At 39.2% G+C, this 17,787-nt stretch overlaps 1 protein-coding gene across 2 annotated transcripts in view; it reads right to left on the reverse strand.

Moving 5' to 3' along the window:
* prkd1 (protein kinase D1) overlaps positions 1–17,787 on the reverse strand; it is a 197,325-nt gene that overhangs the window by 45,419 nt on the left and 134,119 nt on the right. For both annotated transcript variants that reach the window (XM_052013678.1, XM_052013686.1), the window contains one exon: positions 12,989–13,149. In XM_052013678.1, the coding sequence (XP_051869638.1) occupies positions 12,989–13,149 (161 nt within the window). The remainder of the gene's footprint in view (positions 1–12,988; positions 13,150–17,787) is intronic.

Raw genomic sequence — 17,787 nt, forward strand, 5'->3', positions numbered from 1 at the left:
CATCCTCAATTCCAAGCAAATGCCCAATAATAAGAGATAAAAACAGTGATCATGATACTGCTCAGTGTATGAAGACAACCTCTTCAACAGGTTTCTTGGATCCCAGTTGCTCATATCATTTGATATGGTACAGTGGTGTATTAGTTTCAATAGCTCTTATGCTATGTATAAAAGATCATTGCTGCAGTACTTCAGATTAACTCTGATTCCTCAGAGGACAAAAAACGGCTAATAATATCACTGCAGTATAAGTGGAAACACATACACATACAAAATCCATGCCTTGAAAGATCGGAACTAAGAAGCATGTTTTTTTCATTTACAAGGTGAAAGGATTTAAAAGCAGAAAATGTCACACTGCACCTGCTGCTCTTATTCCACATTAGATAATGAATAGATCCACAGCACTGCAAGTAAGTTGCAGCTCCTGTATTTGGTAAAACACCTGAAGTACCTTCATCCTTGACATGCTGCTGTGAAAACAGCCAGTCCTTCTCCTTCTAAAACAGTATCATCCAGTATCATGATGTTTCACATATCAGGACTCAATCTGGATCTTGTGTTTGTAGATCTAGTGTCATTTATCTTTTTCATCAAAATTTTTATTCCATTTAAATTTTAAACATACCCTAGACATACTGCCTTCTCACGTGTCACTTAAGGTAATACATCAAGGTTATATGAGGTTAAGATGCTAAAGAGTCTCTTTGGATACCAAACTGGTACAGTGATGGCAGTTTACAAAGAGCTTTATTAGGGGCTAGGCCTCTGAAAATTCAGAGATCAGCTGAGTGTGGGGTCTTAGTGTGGCTGAGGATTAGTCATGCAGGTAGTGCATTACATATGCTTTCCGGGCATGAGTTTTAAGTTATCATCACTTGTTCCTTTTCAGAAATGTCCCTGATGACACAGATAAGAGAGGTCATTTCGGTACACAAGGGTATAATGATGAAGACTCATCAGGGCATTGTAAGTAGAAGAGTGGAATAAAAGATGAATGAAACATACTTCTGACAAAGATTTTGGATAAGTTCTGAGTTTGTCCTACAGAAATCCCTTGAAACACTGTCAGTAAACTGGTCCTTTCCAGCATCAATTCTGTGATTCAGTTTCTTCACAATTAATTTTAGCATGCACTGTTTCTTTTAATCCTGTAACAGATCAGAAAGTGATTTTTAACAGATTGACCTTCAACCGACATTTATCAGAATACTGCAAAATGGAAAACTCTTTAGATAAACATTAATGGGGAATTAAGAGAGCCTGTGTTTGACCTTAGATACTCGCATCAACAGTTAATTGCAAAGTGTGGAACATTTCCTTTCTTTACCTGTAGGATTTTTATTCTAATATAAATAGCAAGTACAAAGGAGACTAAATTCAATAGTCTCAAAACCCTATGATAAGTAATCAACTGTTGCCCGTTCAGCGGAGAGAAAGCAATATGTCAACTATGTACTTGCTTATAAGTAATATCCTTCCAGCTTAAATGCACTGTTGAGAAACAAGGTGATTCAACAGTACGGCCAGTGTCGAGTGCCAGTTAAGCCTACCCTCACTGCTTAAAATTAACCTACACCTCAGAAGGGAGGAGCATTGTGGTGGCAACAGGTCCGTGGAGACTAGGTAAACATCATTCAGCTTGGGAAACATCATTCGACAGAATGAGTTCCAAGGATTTTTAATGGCTGGAGGCTTTGACGAAGGTGGTGGTAGGGAGGAGAGCATTCTATCAACAGAGGACCAAGAGGTCCACCATGCACACACTCAGGAGGCAATAGGAAAAGACATCTGTGGAGGTCAATGCCAGGAGTCAAACCCAGGGGATCAGGATGCAGCGGTGCCAGTAGTTCAATGATCTCAGCTATGTGGTCAAAAATCAAAGAATGCATTTCTCACAGCCATAAATTGCAACTGCACTACTGGCCTCACCGTTCAATCGACCAGACTTCTGCCCCTCACCTATCAACTAAGTCTATCAATCAGGATTTGCACCCAACACTCAAGTCCTCGACCGAACCCTCACACACAGAGCATTGCTTCAAGTAACATGCCCAGCTTGTACACAACCATTTCATCCAACCTACTGCACAGCACTCACTGGAACTTCCCTCTCTTGTCAAGTACATGACGCAGCAATGGCTAATTCAAGGAGGTAGATGCATCTGCATGTTCTAAGACCTGTTAAGTGCTGCTCATCATTGGGAACGGCCATTTCTATGGCTGGTAACAGGGCAAAAACCTTCAAAACTGTGTTTGATATCATCGCACTACGTATTTGTCCTCATGTCCCATCTCGCCCACAATCAACACACTGTCTGCAGATGGTGTAAAAAATACCCTTATCCTCCTCCCCCACTCCATCCACTCTGCCCTGCACCAATCCAACCTTCCTGCCTTTTTCATTTCAGGTAAACCAAGAAATGAATAGTTGTTAAACAGTACACAAACAGCAATAAGGCACTGATAAAGACACATTGTCACTCCATTTCACCAACAAAGACACTGTCACAGAGAATGATTTGGTGCATTATTTGGAGGATAGTACAGATGTGCAATTTGCAAGGGATGATATTCTGCAGCCAGGACGGGGCCAGGAAGAAGAATACAACAATGTAGGATTTTTACTGCAGACTGGTCAGAATGATACAATCAAAATTCTTCTTCCTCCTGTTCATCCTTCTCAATTTCTTTCTCTTTATCCTCTGTCGGTTGTGCACTACAAAGCTGCTGGCAAGAGCTGTCCTCCTTTTATGGTTGTACAGCGTGCAGCAGACCATGATGATTTTTGACATCCAATTTACCATATACTATAGGGCTCCCACAGAGTGGAAACATTACTTCAGCAAGTCAGTAATTTGCTGTATCAATTTTCGTATGGTAGGATGGCTTTCATTGTGTGAACATGCACATGGCTCATCAGCCATTTCATTGGTGGATACCTGTTGTCACCCAGTAGCCACAGTTTGGTTTACCATGGTGCTTTTATTGCAGCCGGCATAGGGGGTGGCCTCAGAACGTCTACAACCAGTGTACTGGAAAATAGCCTGCACAATGCTCTACCTATGGTTATTAGCTGGATATTAAGGGAGGTAAAACCCCTTTAGAATTGACATGTGACACATGCAAAATGAGCTGTGTGAAGTGGATGGGGTCTTGCATGAAGAGAAGCCTACAAACCCTGCAAATCCAGATGTGCACCCTGCCTGCTGGTCACTGATGAGAGATGACCATTGATTTATTGAACAGACAGTGGTGATGGCAACAACTTAGGCGAGAGTGAAGGACAAATTGCATATGTTTCCGCATCTTGTCTGGAAGGAGCCAAACACATAAATGCTGCTTGACACAGCTATCTTCCTTATCACAGGCAATATGGTCTACCCTGAAGTTGCACTTGTGGTTGCAGTAGGTGCAAATTTTAGTGAGAATGTCATGATGGAAACAAGGATATCTCCTGGCTCAGGTGAAGAATAGCCCCCTAATAGTTCCTGGATGAACATAGCCTACCAGTAACTCATTCCACCAGTTTGCAATCATCAGTTTGACCAACTTCCACTGGCCCAGTCGTGTCGTAGTGGAAGGAAAATGCCAACTAGTGTACCTATGTCTGGAAGCAACTAATTTATGAAGAAACTAGAAATCAGCAACAAGAACTCCCTGTAAATGGCTATAACTTGAAAAGACACTTGTAAAATCTGAACAATAATCAACCAAAAATAACCAACATCCAAATTATAAATAGTGGATAAATCCCTTAAATAAGTTTGTGAAGGGTCACTCTGGCTGGTCTACTGTGCAAGATTAGGAAAAGCTGATGGTTGGAATGACCAGCTCCAAAATAGCAGCAAATGCTTTAGATCAGCATTGCACCCTGACATATGTCATCACTGGCATTTCTGTCCAGTGTTCAGTGCATGCACATTGACTTACTCAGTGATAAAGAATGCAGCATGACTAATGCCACATTTATGTGTGCATGTCAGGGATGTTATTTTGGCAATCACAGGAATGCCCACGGTCCCCAAACAACATTGTGCCAATGCAAATTTTGTGCTGAAAGTTTTGACTCGAGTTTGAAATCATTTAACAATTATCCATATTTTTCCAAAGACAAACATGGGTTTTCATTAAAATTCAACAAGGCACAGTGGGTTAGAACAGAATGAGCTTCTTTTGGGGAAAAAAATAACAGGACTATTTTTTGCAGTTATTTTTACATTTTATTTTTCCCTGCAAAATTGGTTAATATATTAATGGTTAATAAACAAAACAAATTGTGTTAAAACTTTTTGCGAAAATGTTTCACTTTTCAAGAAGAATGTTTTTTTGGCAATTGGAGTTCTGGTACGGTCATATAAAAAGAACAAGATCTCCACCATGGTAAGGAACACAAAAGGAGAAAAATGCCCAGAAATATATTTCATGGTCAATATACCATAAATTGAATAAGTTAATATTTTTGCATATAAATAGAACACTCTGGGATAAAGAGATCAGTAACAATTGCTTCCAACAGATTTCTCATTTTTTCCAATGAATGCTTTCATGTTTGTGAACTGTTGTGATTTTTTTGGCTAACTAGTTTGTATTTACTCAGACCACCCTATTTGCTATGTCTTACATATTACAAATACTTCTTAGTGGGATATATATCACATCATATTAACTGACATAGTTTGCTGGATGACTTTGTTTACTGCACACCACGATACTATTAACCAATATAACCGCTGGATTGGGATGTTGATTATACAGTGATAAGAAGTAATTCCACCTGCTATCAGTCAAATGGCTCCCTCAGCACTACTCTAGAAGGATACAATTTTATGGATTCAATCTGCTGTATTAGCCATTATAATTTAATTAAGTGACTGACCCAGAAGAATGTCAAATGGCTGAAAGCATCAGACATAATGTAATATAAACTTACCAATTTAATGAAAAGTTCAAATTTACATTTGGGTTTCAGTCCATCTGTAATTTGTGACATTATCTCCTTAATATTAAGTGGTCATCCATACTGCATGGTCTTTATTGTTCTACTTATTCTTGTAAATGATCTGCCTGTTATATGAGTAAAGGGGATGCCAACAACTCTTGACATTTCATGGTTAAAAGATATATCTGACCACATGGTGTAAAAGGATAGCTGTTCAAACAAAATAAAAATAAAGAAATGGAAGGTCCAATGAATGTAGTTGAGAAGAACTGTGGTGAGTTTAATTATCTTTAGAAAGCATTATTTAAACTTACGATATAATGAATATATTGAAGATTTTGTATTTCTTACATTTAAATTTATGTTAATATATTATTTTTTCCACTAAATTTAAAATACTTCTGAAGTGACATCAACAAAATGAGAACACTTGCATTATGCACCAAACAATTTTTAAATAATCTTCAGGTAAGATAGCTGCAATTCATTAAAGTTATACATATAATTGCTTACCTGAGATTAAAATGTGGCAAGTATGGGGTTAATTAACATTAATTAACATTAGTTAATTATTTCATAAAAATTGACTTAATTAAAATTTACAGTTGAGTGGCAATGACTTTACTAATATTAGTGTTTAAATGATATCTGGGGTAATGCTAACGTTTCAGTGATACTCATTGGAATAACATCAATATTTCAGTCATCATTATTTAGTTATCATTATTACTTCAGTGACAACCATTGGAGCTAATGCTAGTATTTCAGCAACACTGAATGAGCTGGTGTTGGTATTTCTGTAACACCTTTGAGATAAAAATATCTTAATAACATCCATTGGGGTGATATTTCAAAGAGACTCATTCAGTTAATGTCAGCATTTTGGTGGGCTAATGGTTGTATCCCTATGGCACCCTGTGTGCTAATGATACTGTGGGCTATTAGCAGCTCTATGGCAACTCCACATTAAAAAGGTTAGCGTTGATTTTACTGACATTGAGCCAATGTTGTATTTCAGTTAAATTTGCACAATTAACAGTGCTCCAGTGGAATTTAATAGGGAAATAATATCTCAATAAAATTCTTTCAGCTTACTCAGAAGGCTTCCAATAAGGTGCCATATAAGAGATTAGTATGCAAAATAAAACACATGGGATAGTCACTGAATTGGATAGGGAGCTGACTGGCAGACAGGAAACAAAGGGTAGGAATAAACATTTTTTTTCTCCTTGGCAGAATGTGACTACTGGGGTGCCACACAGATTGGTACCAGGATTCCAGCTACTCACAATATATATTAATTATTTAGATGAGGGAATTAAATACAATATCTCCCAGTTAGTAACCTTGCGTGGGACAGTGGGCTATGAGGTTGAGCATTTGGGTGGATGGCTGGCAGATTCAGTACAACACAATATGGGTAAATGTGAGACTATCCAGTTCGGTGGTAACAACAGGAAAGCAGATTATTAGCTACACAGTGATACATTAGGAGAGGGGGAGATGCAACAAGACTTGGGTATCCTTGTGTACCCATCGATGAAAGTAAGCAGGGGGTTAAGAAAGCAAATGGTATGTTGGACCTCATGATGAAAGGATTCAAGTACAGGAACAGGGATGTTTTGCTGCAATTGTACAGGGCCTTGATAAGGTAACCCTTTGAATATTGTGTGCAGTTTTGGTCTCCTTATCTGAGGAAGGATATTCTTACTGTGGAGGGAGTGTAGAAAAAACTCACCAGATGATTCTTGCAATGGCAGAACTGATGTATTGAAGACTGGGTTAAGCCAACATTCATTAGAGTTTAAATGAACGAGAGAGCATTTCATAGGAACCTACAAAATTCTCACAGGCCTGCACAAACTAGATGCAGAAAGGATGTTCCCAATGGCAGGAGAGTCCAGAACCACGGGTCACAGTCCAAGGATAAGCAATAAGCCATACAGGTCTGAGATGAGAAGAAATTTCTTCTCCCAAGGAATAGTGTACCATTAGAAGACAGTTAATCACTCAACACATTCACAAAATTCTTCTTAGGATTAGAAGGATCAAGTGATAAGGGATGAAAACTGGAGCAGGGTAGTGAATTTGGAATGATCAATTATGATCATATTGAATGGCGAAGCAAGTTTGAAAAGCCAAATGGCCTACTCCTGCTCCTTTTTCCGATGTTTCTACTCTTGTACATCTTAGTTAAATCAACTTAATTGATGTTATTGAATAATGTTCATATAGTTAACATGAGTATTTCAGTGAAAATGCATTGTGTTAACATTAGAATTTTTGTGACACTCATGAGGGTTCTGAAAATATTTGAACGTCATTCAGTTGTGAGAGATTGGTACTTCAATAGTACTTGTCACTTCAGTGACTGACTTGGTAATGTTTGTGCTTCTGTGGAGAAGATTTGTGTTTCAGTGATTTCCCCTCAGTTAATGCTGGTCTTTCAGTGACATTCACAAAGACATGCTCATGTTTTGCTGAACTTCAGTTGAGGTTAGCACTTTAGTGCCATGCATTGAACTAACAGAAGTGTGGTGACATTTAACCAGCTGACATATATACTTCAGAAATAACAGCTTGCATTGATATTGCACATTAACATTATACAAGTTTCTATGCCACTTACATGTGGAATAGGGCAACAGAGAGAAGAAAGGAAGGATTGATTAGGACTGCCGACTAAAAGCTTTATTGAAGTAAGAGATGAGAAGCTGTGGGAGGGAGTTGTGGAAAGTGGACCTGCAGCATCTGAAGATATGTCATTGTTGATGGGTGAGAGTATAAACACATAATGAGCCAGACTCACAGGGCCAAAGTGCATAGGAAAGGACACAAAGCTGGCAGTGCTCATGTCGGAGTGATCTGTGGGCAGAGATGAGTTCAAATTTTAAAAATAACTTGGAGGCACTGATTCCAATATAGCTCGTGGACTGGTTATATGCAAGCTGATCTTTGTACTTGATTGGCTGTGAATGGCCACATTATTAACATTCACAGTGTGGAATTTGTGCATAATGGATGATGAGGTAGAAGAGGATTAGATTTCTTGCACAAATAGGTAAAGAAAGTATGGAATCTAAATAGCAGGGGGATTGAGGTGGGTTTGGGGGAAGGAGGCTTGTGCAGGAGGAAATGGATGGATTGTGAGACCTACAGCTCAGATTTGGATTTAATTCTGTATGTACCATTAAAAGCAAAATTCAGCATCATCAAAAAAACTTCGCAATGGTGGCTGCAGTTTTCTTATTGTTATGTTGCCACAAGTCATGTCTCTTCCCTCAATGGACTGTGGGCAGGGAGTCTAAAAGCATATGATTGAGGTGAGAGGAGATGGGCAGGCAGACTTATGGGTTATCAAGTATGTTTGTGAAAATAGCAGTGTGGCATTCATTTAATAAACATCAATATTGATGTGGCATTGACTGAGTTAATATTATTTAATTGGCATGCCTCAGAAAATAGTATCACTGTGGTGGCATTCATTGTGTTAACTTAAGTACTTTATTCACATACATTGGTTTTATAATATATCAGCTAGTTTTAATTGGATACCTGTTATATTTTGGTATTGACCATTTCTGTTTATTGGGGAGAATCTTCCAATGTTTTCCCTCCATTAGTGTCTTGGAATGTGAAGCATTTCACTTCACACCGAATGCCGGAACAGATGGAAAGTTTGAACAAAAATGTAAACGAGCCGTGTGTTGATCAAGGATGCAAACAGTTCTAAGGTTTTGTTTCTTTCCTGTGATAACTGATAAAAATAAATGGCTAAGGAGATAACAGGGCAGTGTTTTTGTTTTATAACAGAGCTGTCCATATACACACAATAGAGATAGAACAAAGAGAAAAACAAAGTCAGGGATTGTAACTGCAGCAAGAGAGGAAGAATGAGCTGGGGGTAAAACAGGGAGAGATTTGGAAAGTGATTTGTAAATCAAGGGCCTGTGGATGCATTACCAGACAATCAGAATTTATGGTTACAGATTATGATCATGCTTCAATCATCAAGAATATCCATTTTAATTCACTCAGGCCAAATACAGATCATTATCAATATTAAGAAATATGAGCAAGTTATTAATATTCCCTTCTAATATTTTGCAGCTTTCAATGGAAAAAAAATTAAACAATTTTTAGTTGAGTTAATTTCAGTGCTCTAGTCCTGCTTTCTCCTTTTTTATCATTCTGGAATTTTTACCACCTTAATAAATTGTAAAAGGAACACTTATATAACATATGCTTCATGAAAATAGCTTCCAGGATGTAGCATAGAACAATTTCCCAACCAGGGATATCACTGAATTATTACCTGTTTAAGTATCAGCACTCATTCATCATTGAATGTTACACTATTTAATACCGCAGAACTCAAGTTATGTAGTGTTTCCTAAAAGCTGAATAAATTGCAATAAGAAAGTTGAAAATAGATTGGGTACTTTCTCTCCAAATCCTATAGCAGATAAAAGGTTGCACAAGGTGGGTTTGCAAATATATTATATTTGCTAAGTGCTGCTGTGCATCTGTAAATAAAGTAGCAATCCTGGATCAAAGAAATAAAGTTCCAAGTAGTAAACAGTAAATTGTGCGTTTTGCATTGCACATGAGCAACTGATACCAGATGACTATGCAGTGCCTGGCCTGCTAAAACCGACCTCATCAGAGAATCTGAAAATATAGCTTTGTAAATTTATTGCTGAGTTAAAGCTGCCTATTCCAGTAAACAGAGGGACCTTGAATTGCCTAACTTTTTCTTCATAGACAGTGATAAGAGTTGTACAGCATAGAAACAGGCCCTTCAACCTACCCTGTTTATACCAACCATCATGCCTATGTATACTAATCCCATTTACCTACATTAATTCCATAATCTGGTCATTCCATGCTCTGCTCATTCAAGTATCTGTCAAGATGCCTCTTAAATGTTGGTACTGTTCCTGCTTCCACCACCTCCTCTCAGATCATTGCTGATACCAACTACTCTGTGTGGAAAAATGTACACCTCAGGTCTCCTTTAAATCTCCTCCCACTCACGTTACACCTATGCCCTCTAGTTTTAGACCATCCTACCATGGAAAACAGACATTGACTATCTACCCAATCTATGCCTCTCATAATTTTATTTACCTCTATCATGTCACCTCTCCATCACCTTTGCTCCAAGAAAAATAAACCTAGCCCATCCAATCTCTCCTGATAACTCAGGCCTTCCAATCCAGGTAACATCCTTATGAATCTTTTCTGCACCCTCTCTAGCTTAACCTTGTCCTTCCAATAGTGCAGTGACCAAACTGCACACAATATTCCTGGTGTGGCCTAACCAACATTTTGTACAACTGTAACATGAAGTCCCAACACTTGTACTCAGTGTCACGGCTGATGAAGACAAGCATGTCATTACATCTTCCTCACCACCCTGTCTACCTGAGTTCCCAGCTTCAAGGAACTATGTACCTGTATCCCAAGGTCTCTCTGTTTAACAACATTCCCTAGGGCCCTGCCATTTACTGTGTATGTCTTGCCCTGCCTTAACCTGGCCTGTCCTACCCTGTCCCAAAAAGCATCACTTCACACTGACCCAAGTTAAATTCCAGCTACTAATCCCTTGCCCACATTCCCATTTCATCTATATCCTGTTGTAACCTTAGACGACCTTCGCCACTGTCCACTACGCCACCAATTTTGGTGTCATCTGCAGACTTACTACATTCTCATCCAAATCATTGATATAAATGACGAACAACAGGGGACCCACCATCAGTCACAGGCCTCCAATCTGAAAAACAACCCTCCACGACCATCCTCTGCCTTCTACCAACTAAGCCACTTTTGTATCCAATTTGTTAACTCAGCCTGGATCCCACATGTTCCCTTGGGAATAAGGATACCTTGCTTCCACTTCAGTTTAATGGATCCTGAGGTGACCGATGAAGCTAATGCAAGAACTGCAGACTACATCACAGTTAGGGCAGAAGGCAGATGACAGAATGGGCAGATAGAATGTGAGGTGTAAAAATGAAACAATTCACTGGAGCAACTCAACGGGTCGAACATCATCTGTGGGGTGAGAGAGATTGTCGACATTTCAGACTTAAGACCATGAATCAGAACCCCTTTCGTTTCCCCCAGCAGTTTCTGCTCAACCCGCTGAGTTCCTCCAGTGTTTGATTTTTGCTCCAGATTCCAGCACCTGCAGTCCCTTGTGTCTCTAATTTGCGGGTCTGGTGCTCTGCTCCTTCCACCGTTTACCTAGGATCTCTGTGAGATCATGATGCATAAATTTGAGGTTCTCAATACCATCCCAAATGTTCCTTCTCTACTTTGAGCAGTTATTTGCAAGAGAGACCCAAGAGTCAGTGAGGGGTGTTGCATTTTTTCAAGGAGGTTTTGAGTACACCTTTGATCCTTTTCCTCTATCCATTTAGTAATCTCTATCCACGACAGACTCTTTGTTTCGGAAATCTGGTTTTGGGCATATGAACAAAGTGTTTACCCAGCAGATAGTGTAATGCTGGGCATGCTGGCCTGGGAGAGAACAACAACTTTGGTTCACTTGTACTTCCAGTGAATCTGACAGATTTTGCAGAGACAGCATTAGCGGTATCCTTCCAGTGTCATGAGATGCATATGCTGTGTATATTCCAGGCCTCAGAGCCACATAAGAGGGCAGGGGTCACCCTTGCTTAGTAGACCATGAGATTTGTGCAGGTCAGTCATCTGGATATTTAAACACCCTTTTCCTCAATTGACCAAAGGCTGTGTCAATGCATTGGAGGGCGACTTTCATCATTGATGTCTTCTCATATGTCCTATGAGAAGTGTGGAGCACTTCCCATAGGATGCACGAGAAGTGATTCACATTTTCTCGGGTCTCATGAACCTTTATTATTGAAGGGCCATGTTGTACAGTGGAGCTAAGTTGGTAGAGGTCCCTTGTCTTGTGGACTTTGTGTGTAAGACAGTACATTGATATGTTACTGGAATTTTTGCATGTTTTGATTTTTTTTGATCGAGAACTGCATCATGCTTTCTGATAGTTGAATGCACAAAAAAATCGAAGAGACTCCTCAATACCTGGAACTTAAACCTGCTGTGCACAATGTGCAGGAACGATGGCTGAGTAAGCTGAACTTTCAGTATCAATACCCAAAGAGGCTCTGTGGAGTGTGATTTTAGTAGTCTCTTTGGGCCTCTGTTGCTTACACCTACTTTTGGATTTGGCCAAACTTTAATTAGATTGACACAGATTTCCAATCACTTGAGTTCTACTAAAACAGCACAGCTCCATCTCTAGCTTCTGGACTTTGCCAATGCAGGAAATTGGTCCCAATTTTAACATGAAAACACATTACAAGGTGGAGCCTAACACTAATGCAGTGAGCAATATATGGTAAAAATAATTTAATGGCATACACAGGTTGTTCCCTCTGAAGAAATGTAAAAACTTATGTACTTGGAACATGATGCACAAGTGTTAAACATGTTTTAGTGTCTAGTTGAGAATATTAACATTTGTTGAAATTAACAGCTACTTAAATAAAAAAGCAATTGAGGCAATTATTGAGATACATCAACCAAGCTATCAATTGCTCTCTACTACATAAAACAGTGCAACTTGTGCTTATTAATTTTCATATGTTTACTTCACTAAAATACTTAATGTTTTTCTTATTTTTTTACCTTCCGAAGGGATGAAGTGATTAGAACACCCCAGTATAATGAGACTGTTGTGGCTGCTATTTCTACATTAATCGGCTGCTGAGGATAATGCTTGAACAAATCATTATGTTAAATATAAATTATCAACAGTATGTAATCATAGTGTGTAATTTACTAAATGTTAAAAATTATGTTGCTGACTAAATCAACAGACATTGATTATTCTATATCAGGAGTCCTTTGGTAGGCATCCTGTTAAAAATGGGATTACAGCATTACATAGAACTTATAGTACCTTGTACATCTGTGCCTACTTTCAGTTAAAGCTTGTAGTGTGCTAAATTTATATTCTAATGATATGTAAATTTCTTCAAGAGAACCTACCAGTGACATCTCATCTGGTGTATTCGGCGATAGATCATTGGAGGTGGACCGTGAAGTGCTCAATCCCGTTAGTGAAACATTGGAAAGGCGTCTTTTGCGTACACCACTGCAGTTGTTGGGGATTTTGAACGCACATCTCTTGTGATAGTTGAGACCACATCCTGCAAATAATTAAATTCAAAGATGCAATCGGCAATTGAAATAAAATCTAGGCTCTTGTATTCTATGAAAATGAGCAGTAGTCATTGAAATTCCTAATTATCAGCTCCGAAATAAGGCAATTCCTATTGTCCCAATTTAGGTCGGCAAATATCCCACACAAGAATCAGGTCAGGGAGTTGAGTCCAACTTTGAAAGTTAGAGTACGCACATTAGCCTGAGATTCTAGTGCTGAGGCAATGGCAAACTGCAATTTATCTACCACATGTCCTCCAGAATAACAGTGACTTCACATCTCTCCTTGTGCTTTTACATACATTCATCAACCTTCTAAAACTGAGTGCAGTAGATTGAACTACAGTCACTTAAAGTCTTTGCGCAGAAACCTATAGTGAATTCCTCAGATGGTCCTGGAAATGCATTGCGAGTTTCTGGCGCACTATAACAGCTCTGCCACCAAAGAAGTTGATATTACATTTGGACCCTCGTGGAAGTTGCACTTAGTAGCCAATCTCCTGAAGGACAGAGAAGGAACCGATCCCAGTGACAGAGGAAGTTAGTAGGGTAACTTGGAGACTGATTAGATAAAGAAAGAGAAATAAAAAAATTCAGAGAGCAGGCAAAGAGAGAAAAGAGACATAATGATGAAAAAATGAAATAACAAGGAGAAGTTGAGGACACTGTAACTCTCATGTTTGGGAATTGTTGCCTTGGCATTGCAGGTGTTAATGAATGGACGGAAGGTAAGTGGAGCAATTAAATTTAGGGAGAGGCCAGACTGGAGGTGTACAGAAGGGAGTAGGGCTGGAGGAAGTTACAAAGATAGGTAGAGGCTAAAATTGACAAACACCATTAATTCAAAACTAGTTAACCTGTTAAGCATCTTTGTTATTGAGCTTTGTGTACAGGGAACTGTCCCATTTCACTGTCAACTTGCAGGAGTTTAAAAAAGGACTCCCACTTTTATTCTTGAGTATCTGGCACTGATATTCTTTCTCTGTTACTGATTACAGTTTCCTACAAATTATCTAAATATACATGTGTCTCACAAAAATAACAAAATGGCTGCTCATTTTCATATTATATTTGTCAAAAAATATTTATGAATAATGTAATTCAGCAAATAATTTAATGTATGATAATAACCTTCAGTCTCTGCGCTGCAGCAGTTATGTTAAAATGAAGGAGTCTATGCAAAACAGAAGTTCTTTGACAGAATCTTGCAAACTAATCTGACATCCCAGTTATCTGATTAATATAAAATTAATCATCGTTATTTATAATTAAAATGCAGAAATTAAGTCACTCATAGATTTCACACTCCAGTAAATATTCACATGCTAGTCCTTCAATATTTGAGAAATGGGCATCTCTGGCAGAGCAAATTTATTGCCCATTCCTCTTACCTTTGAGAAGGTGGTGCTGAAACACATTCTTGATCTCCTCCACTCATTAATGTGCTCCTAATGCTGTTGGGTGAGAATTTTAGAATTTTGCCCCAGAAACATCAAAAGAACAACTATATGGATAGATCTGTTGCCTCAAGTTTGTTCCAACATGGCCCCGCACTGTCTTCTGCTGGGAGCTACACTCTGTGTGGCTCAGTGCAACATAGGTCTATCTCAACACAGTCAGCAGGCTGCACTCACAGAATGGCTTTAACAGCTGGCAAGGCCCACCTCCGAACAAACTAACAATTAAGGAAAGCATAACATCTCACCTTACTCTCAATATCACCCATTCATTTGAATGGGAATAACAGGCTCAAACCAGTTTAACTTGGCACAACCACAGGGCAGATTTCCCAACCTAAGAGCTTAGGGACCTCTGGAAGATCACGCTGCCCCATTGGACTCAATGAGGAATTTACCAGTGCAGCCGTGGTCAGTGGGGACTGGCAGAAGATGCTACTGCAGCGTAGGTCGACATCATTGGCAGGAACTGAGATTTCTACCTTGCCAAATCTATTTATTTGTATTTGATGTCAACTTTCAGTTATACAATTATTTCTTGGAGGTGTGTGAAAAAAATGTGAAATTACTTGTTACAGATTTGGAACTGATTCATTACATATCAGATTGAAGGTGTTTGCTATATAAAGATTTTTTTTGCCCAAATTCAGAATTGGTTCACAATTATTAACCTTATTGTGTACTTCAACTTATTATTAGACAAGAATATATAGTAATGTTGAGGTTACCACGTTGTTGAGAGGTGACAGGATATCGTCTAATTTCCATCAATTTTCTCCAACATTGCACATGTAGCATGTCTTTTTTTTTGTCCCCACATGCAATGATTTAATATTCTGTTGAAAATCAACCAAATTACTTTGCTAAAGTACAAAGCACATTTGTAGCGGGTTTGTTGCATTCATGTTCAGAAAGCAAGAAAGATGGGATGGTGAATGGGCCATCTCGGATCACTGCTCTGGTCTCAAAATCCAAAATAGAATAAATCGTTTGCAATTCATAAAACTCATTTTTTTAACCTTATCCCTGCCCCTCTCCCTACCCATGACTATATTAACTATTAAAAATATGACAGTAACAAGTTCCAGCTAAAACCTCTGTTATAATATACAGCCTGAGAATTTCTCCAACAGAGAACAGGACTCATTATGGTCATGACCGACTTACAAATATATTTACTGAAAACTAGTTCCAGTCTCCCTACATCCACTTCAAAACAAAGTGATGGCACTCCACCTTTTGGTACATAAAGTTACTTCAAGCTGGTGTAAAATAATCTTGCAATAACTTCACCTTTCTAGCTATAAATATCACTACAAATTATGAATTTACATTCAATTTTCATAAGCCTTTCTATAAAATTAATTCTTTGAATTTAATGTAATACTCTCAAAGAAGTAAATCTTGCTGTAAAGACTGAAGTAATTGTATTTGGATCAACATTGCTTTGAGAAAATTCCTTGACGTTGGACAATCTGAAGATAATGGGGTAGAAATTCCTTTTCAGGCATTGCAGGTCCTGCTTCGTGTGCAGTTCTGTTCCCCATGCATAATCTTATTGTTACTGTGTACCGTGTGAGACTTGTGACACTAGAGTCATGGAGCACAGAAACAGGCCCTTCAGCCCATTTTCCAGCACTGCCTCCACCCCCCTCAGGCAATGCACTCTACATTTCAAGCACTCTCTGGATGAAAAAAAGTCTTCCTCAAATCCCTTCTGCACGTGAAAATCAAAAAAGTACAGATGCTGGAAATCTGAAATAAAAACAAAAAATGCTGAAAACACTCAGTTGGCCATGCAGCATTATTGGAAGGAGAAACAGAGTTAACATTCAGGTCCAAAACCAGACATTGGGACTGAGATGAAGAGAGAGCAGCTTAGTTTGTAGTTACCGAGGTGGGGGAGGGATGGGTGGAACAAAGGGAATATCTCTGATAGGGTGAGATCAAATGAGTTAATGCGGCAGGAGGAAATACATTGTGATTCTTTGTCTGTATTGTGTGTTCCTAACAGCAGGGCTGTGGGATATGTCCAGCATGTTAGACTATATTAGTGGTGAGAGAAAAACTGAGCCAAAATCAGAGATGGATGACTGGTATAAAGGGCCATTTCTGATAGAGAAAGAAAGAAAAAGCATGGTGCCACTGGTGAAGTTCCCGAAGACAAGAAGGTGGCTAATGTTGTCCCATTGTTTAAGAAGGGTAGCAAGGACAAGCCAGGGAACTACAGGCTGGTCAGCCTGACATCAATAGTGGGGAAGCTACTGGAGGGAATTCTGAGGGACAGGACCTACCAGCATTTGGATAGACAGAGTCTGATTAGGAGGATTCAGCAAGCCTTTGTGTGTGGAAAGTCATGCTTGACGAACCTTTTAGAGTTTTTTGAAGAGGTAACCAAAAAGGTTGATGAGGGTAGGGCACTGGATGTTGTCTATTTAGACCTTAGCAAGGCCTTCGACAAGGTCCCACATGGTCGGCTGGTCTGGAAGGTTAGGTCCCATGGAATCTACGGAGAGCTAGTTGGATGGATTCAATGTTGGCTCGGAGATAGGAAGCAGAGGGTGGTGGTTAAAGGTTGTTTCTCAGAAATGGAGGCCGGTGACTAGTGGTGTTCTGCAGCAGTCGGTGTTGGGACCCCTGTTATTCATTATTTATATAAATGATTTGGATGCGAATACACAAGGTTTGATCAGCAAGTTTGCAGATAACACAAAATTAGGAGGTGTTGCTGATAGTGAAGAAGGTATCATTACAGGGGGATCTTAATCAGTTTGAGAAGTGGGCCAAGGAGTGGCAAATGGATTTCAATACAGATAAGCGTGAGGTGATGCATTTTGGAAAGTCAAACCAGCGTAGGACTTATACTATGAAAGGTAGGGTACTCGGGAGTGTAAAGGAACACGGGGATCTTAATCGTTACAGGGTGATCTTAATCAGTTTGAGAAGAGGGACCAAGGAGTACAAGTGCATAGTTCATTGAAAGCAGTGTCACAGGTAGACAGGGTGGTGAAAAAGATGTTTAGCACGCTGGCTTTCATCAGTCAGGGCACTGTTGGGACATTATGTTTCAGTTGTATAAGTCATTGGTGAGGCCGCACTTGGAGTACTTTGTACAGTTTTGGTCACCCTGTTATAGGAAAGATGTGGTTAAACTGGAAAGAGTGAGGA

This window comes from Pristis pectinata, chromosome 1, assembly GCF_009764475.1.
Source record: "Pristis pectinata isolate sPriPec2 chromosome 1, sPriPec2.1.pri, whole genome shotgun sequence".
Lineage (NCBI taxonomy): Eukaryota > Metazoa > Chordata > Chondrichthyes > Rhinopristiformes > Pristidae > Pristis > Pristis pectinata.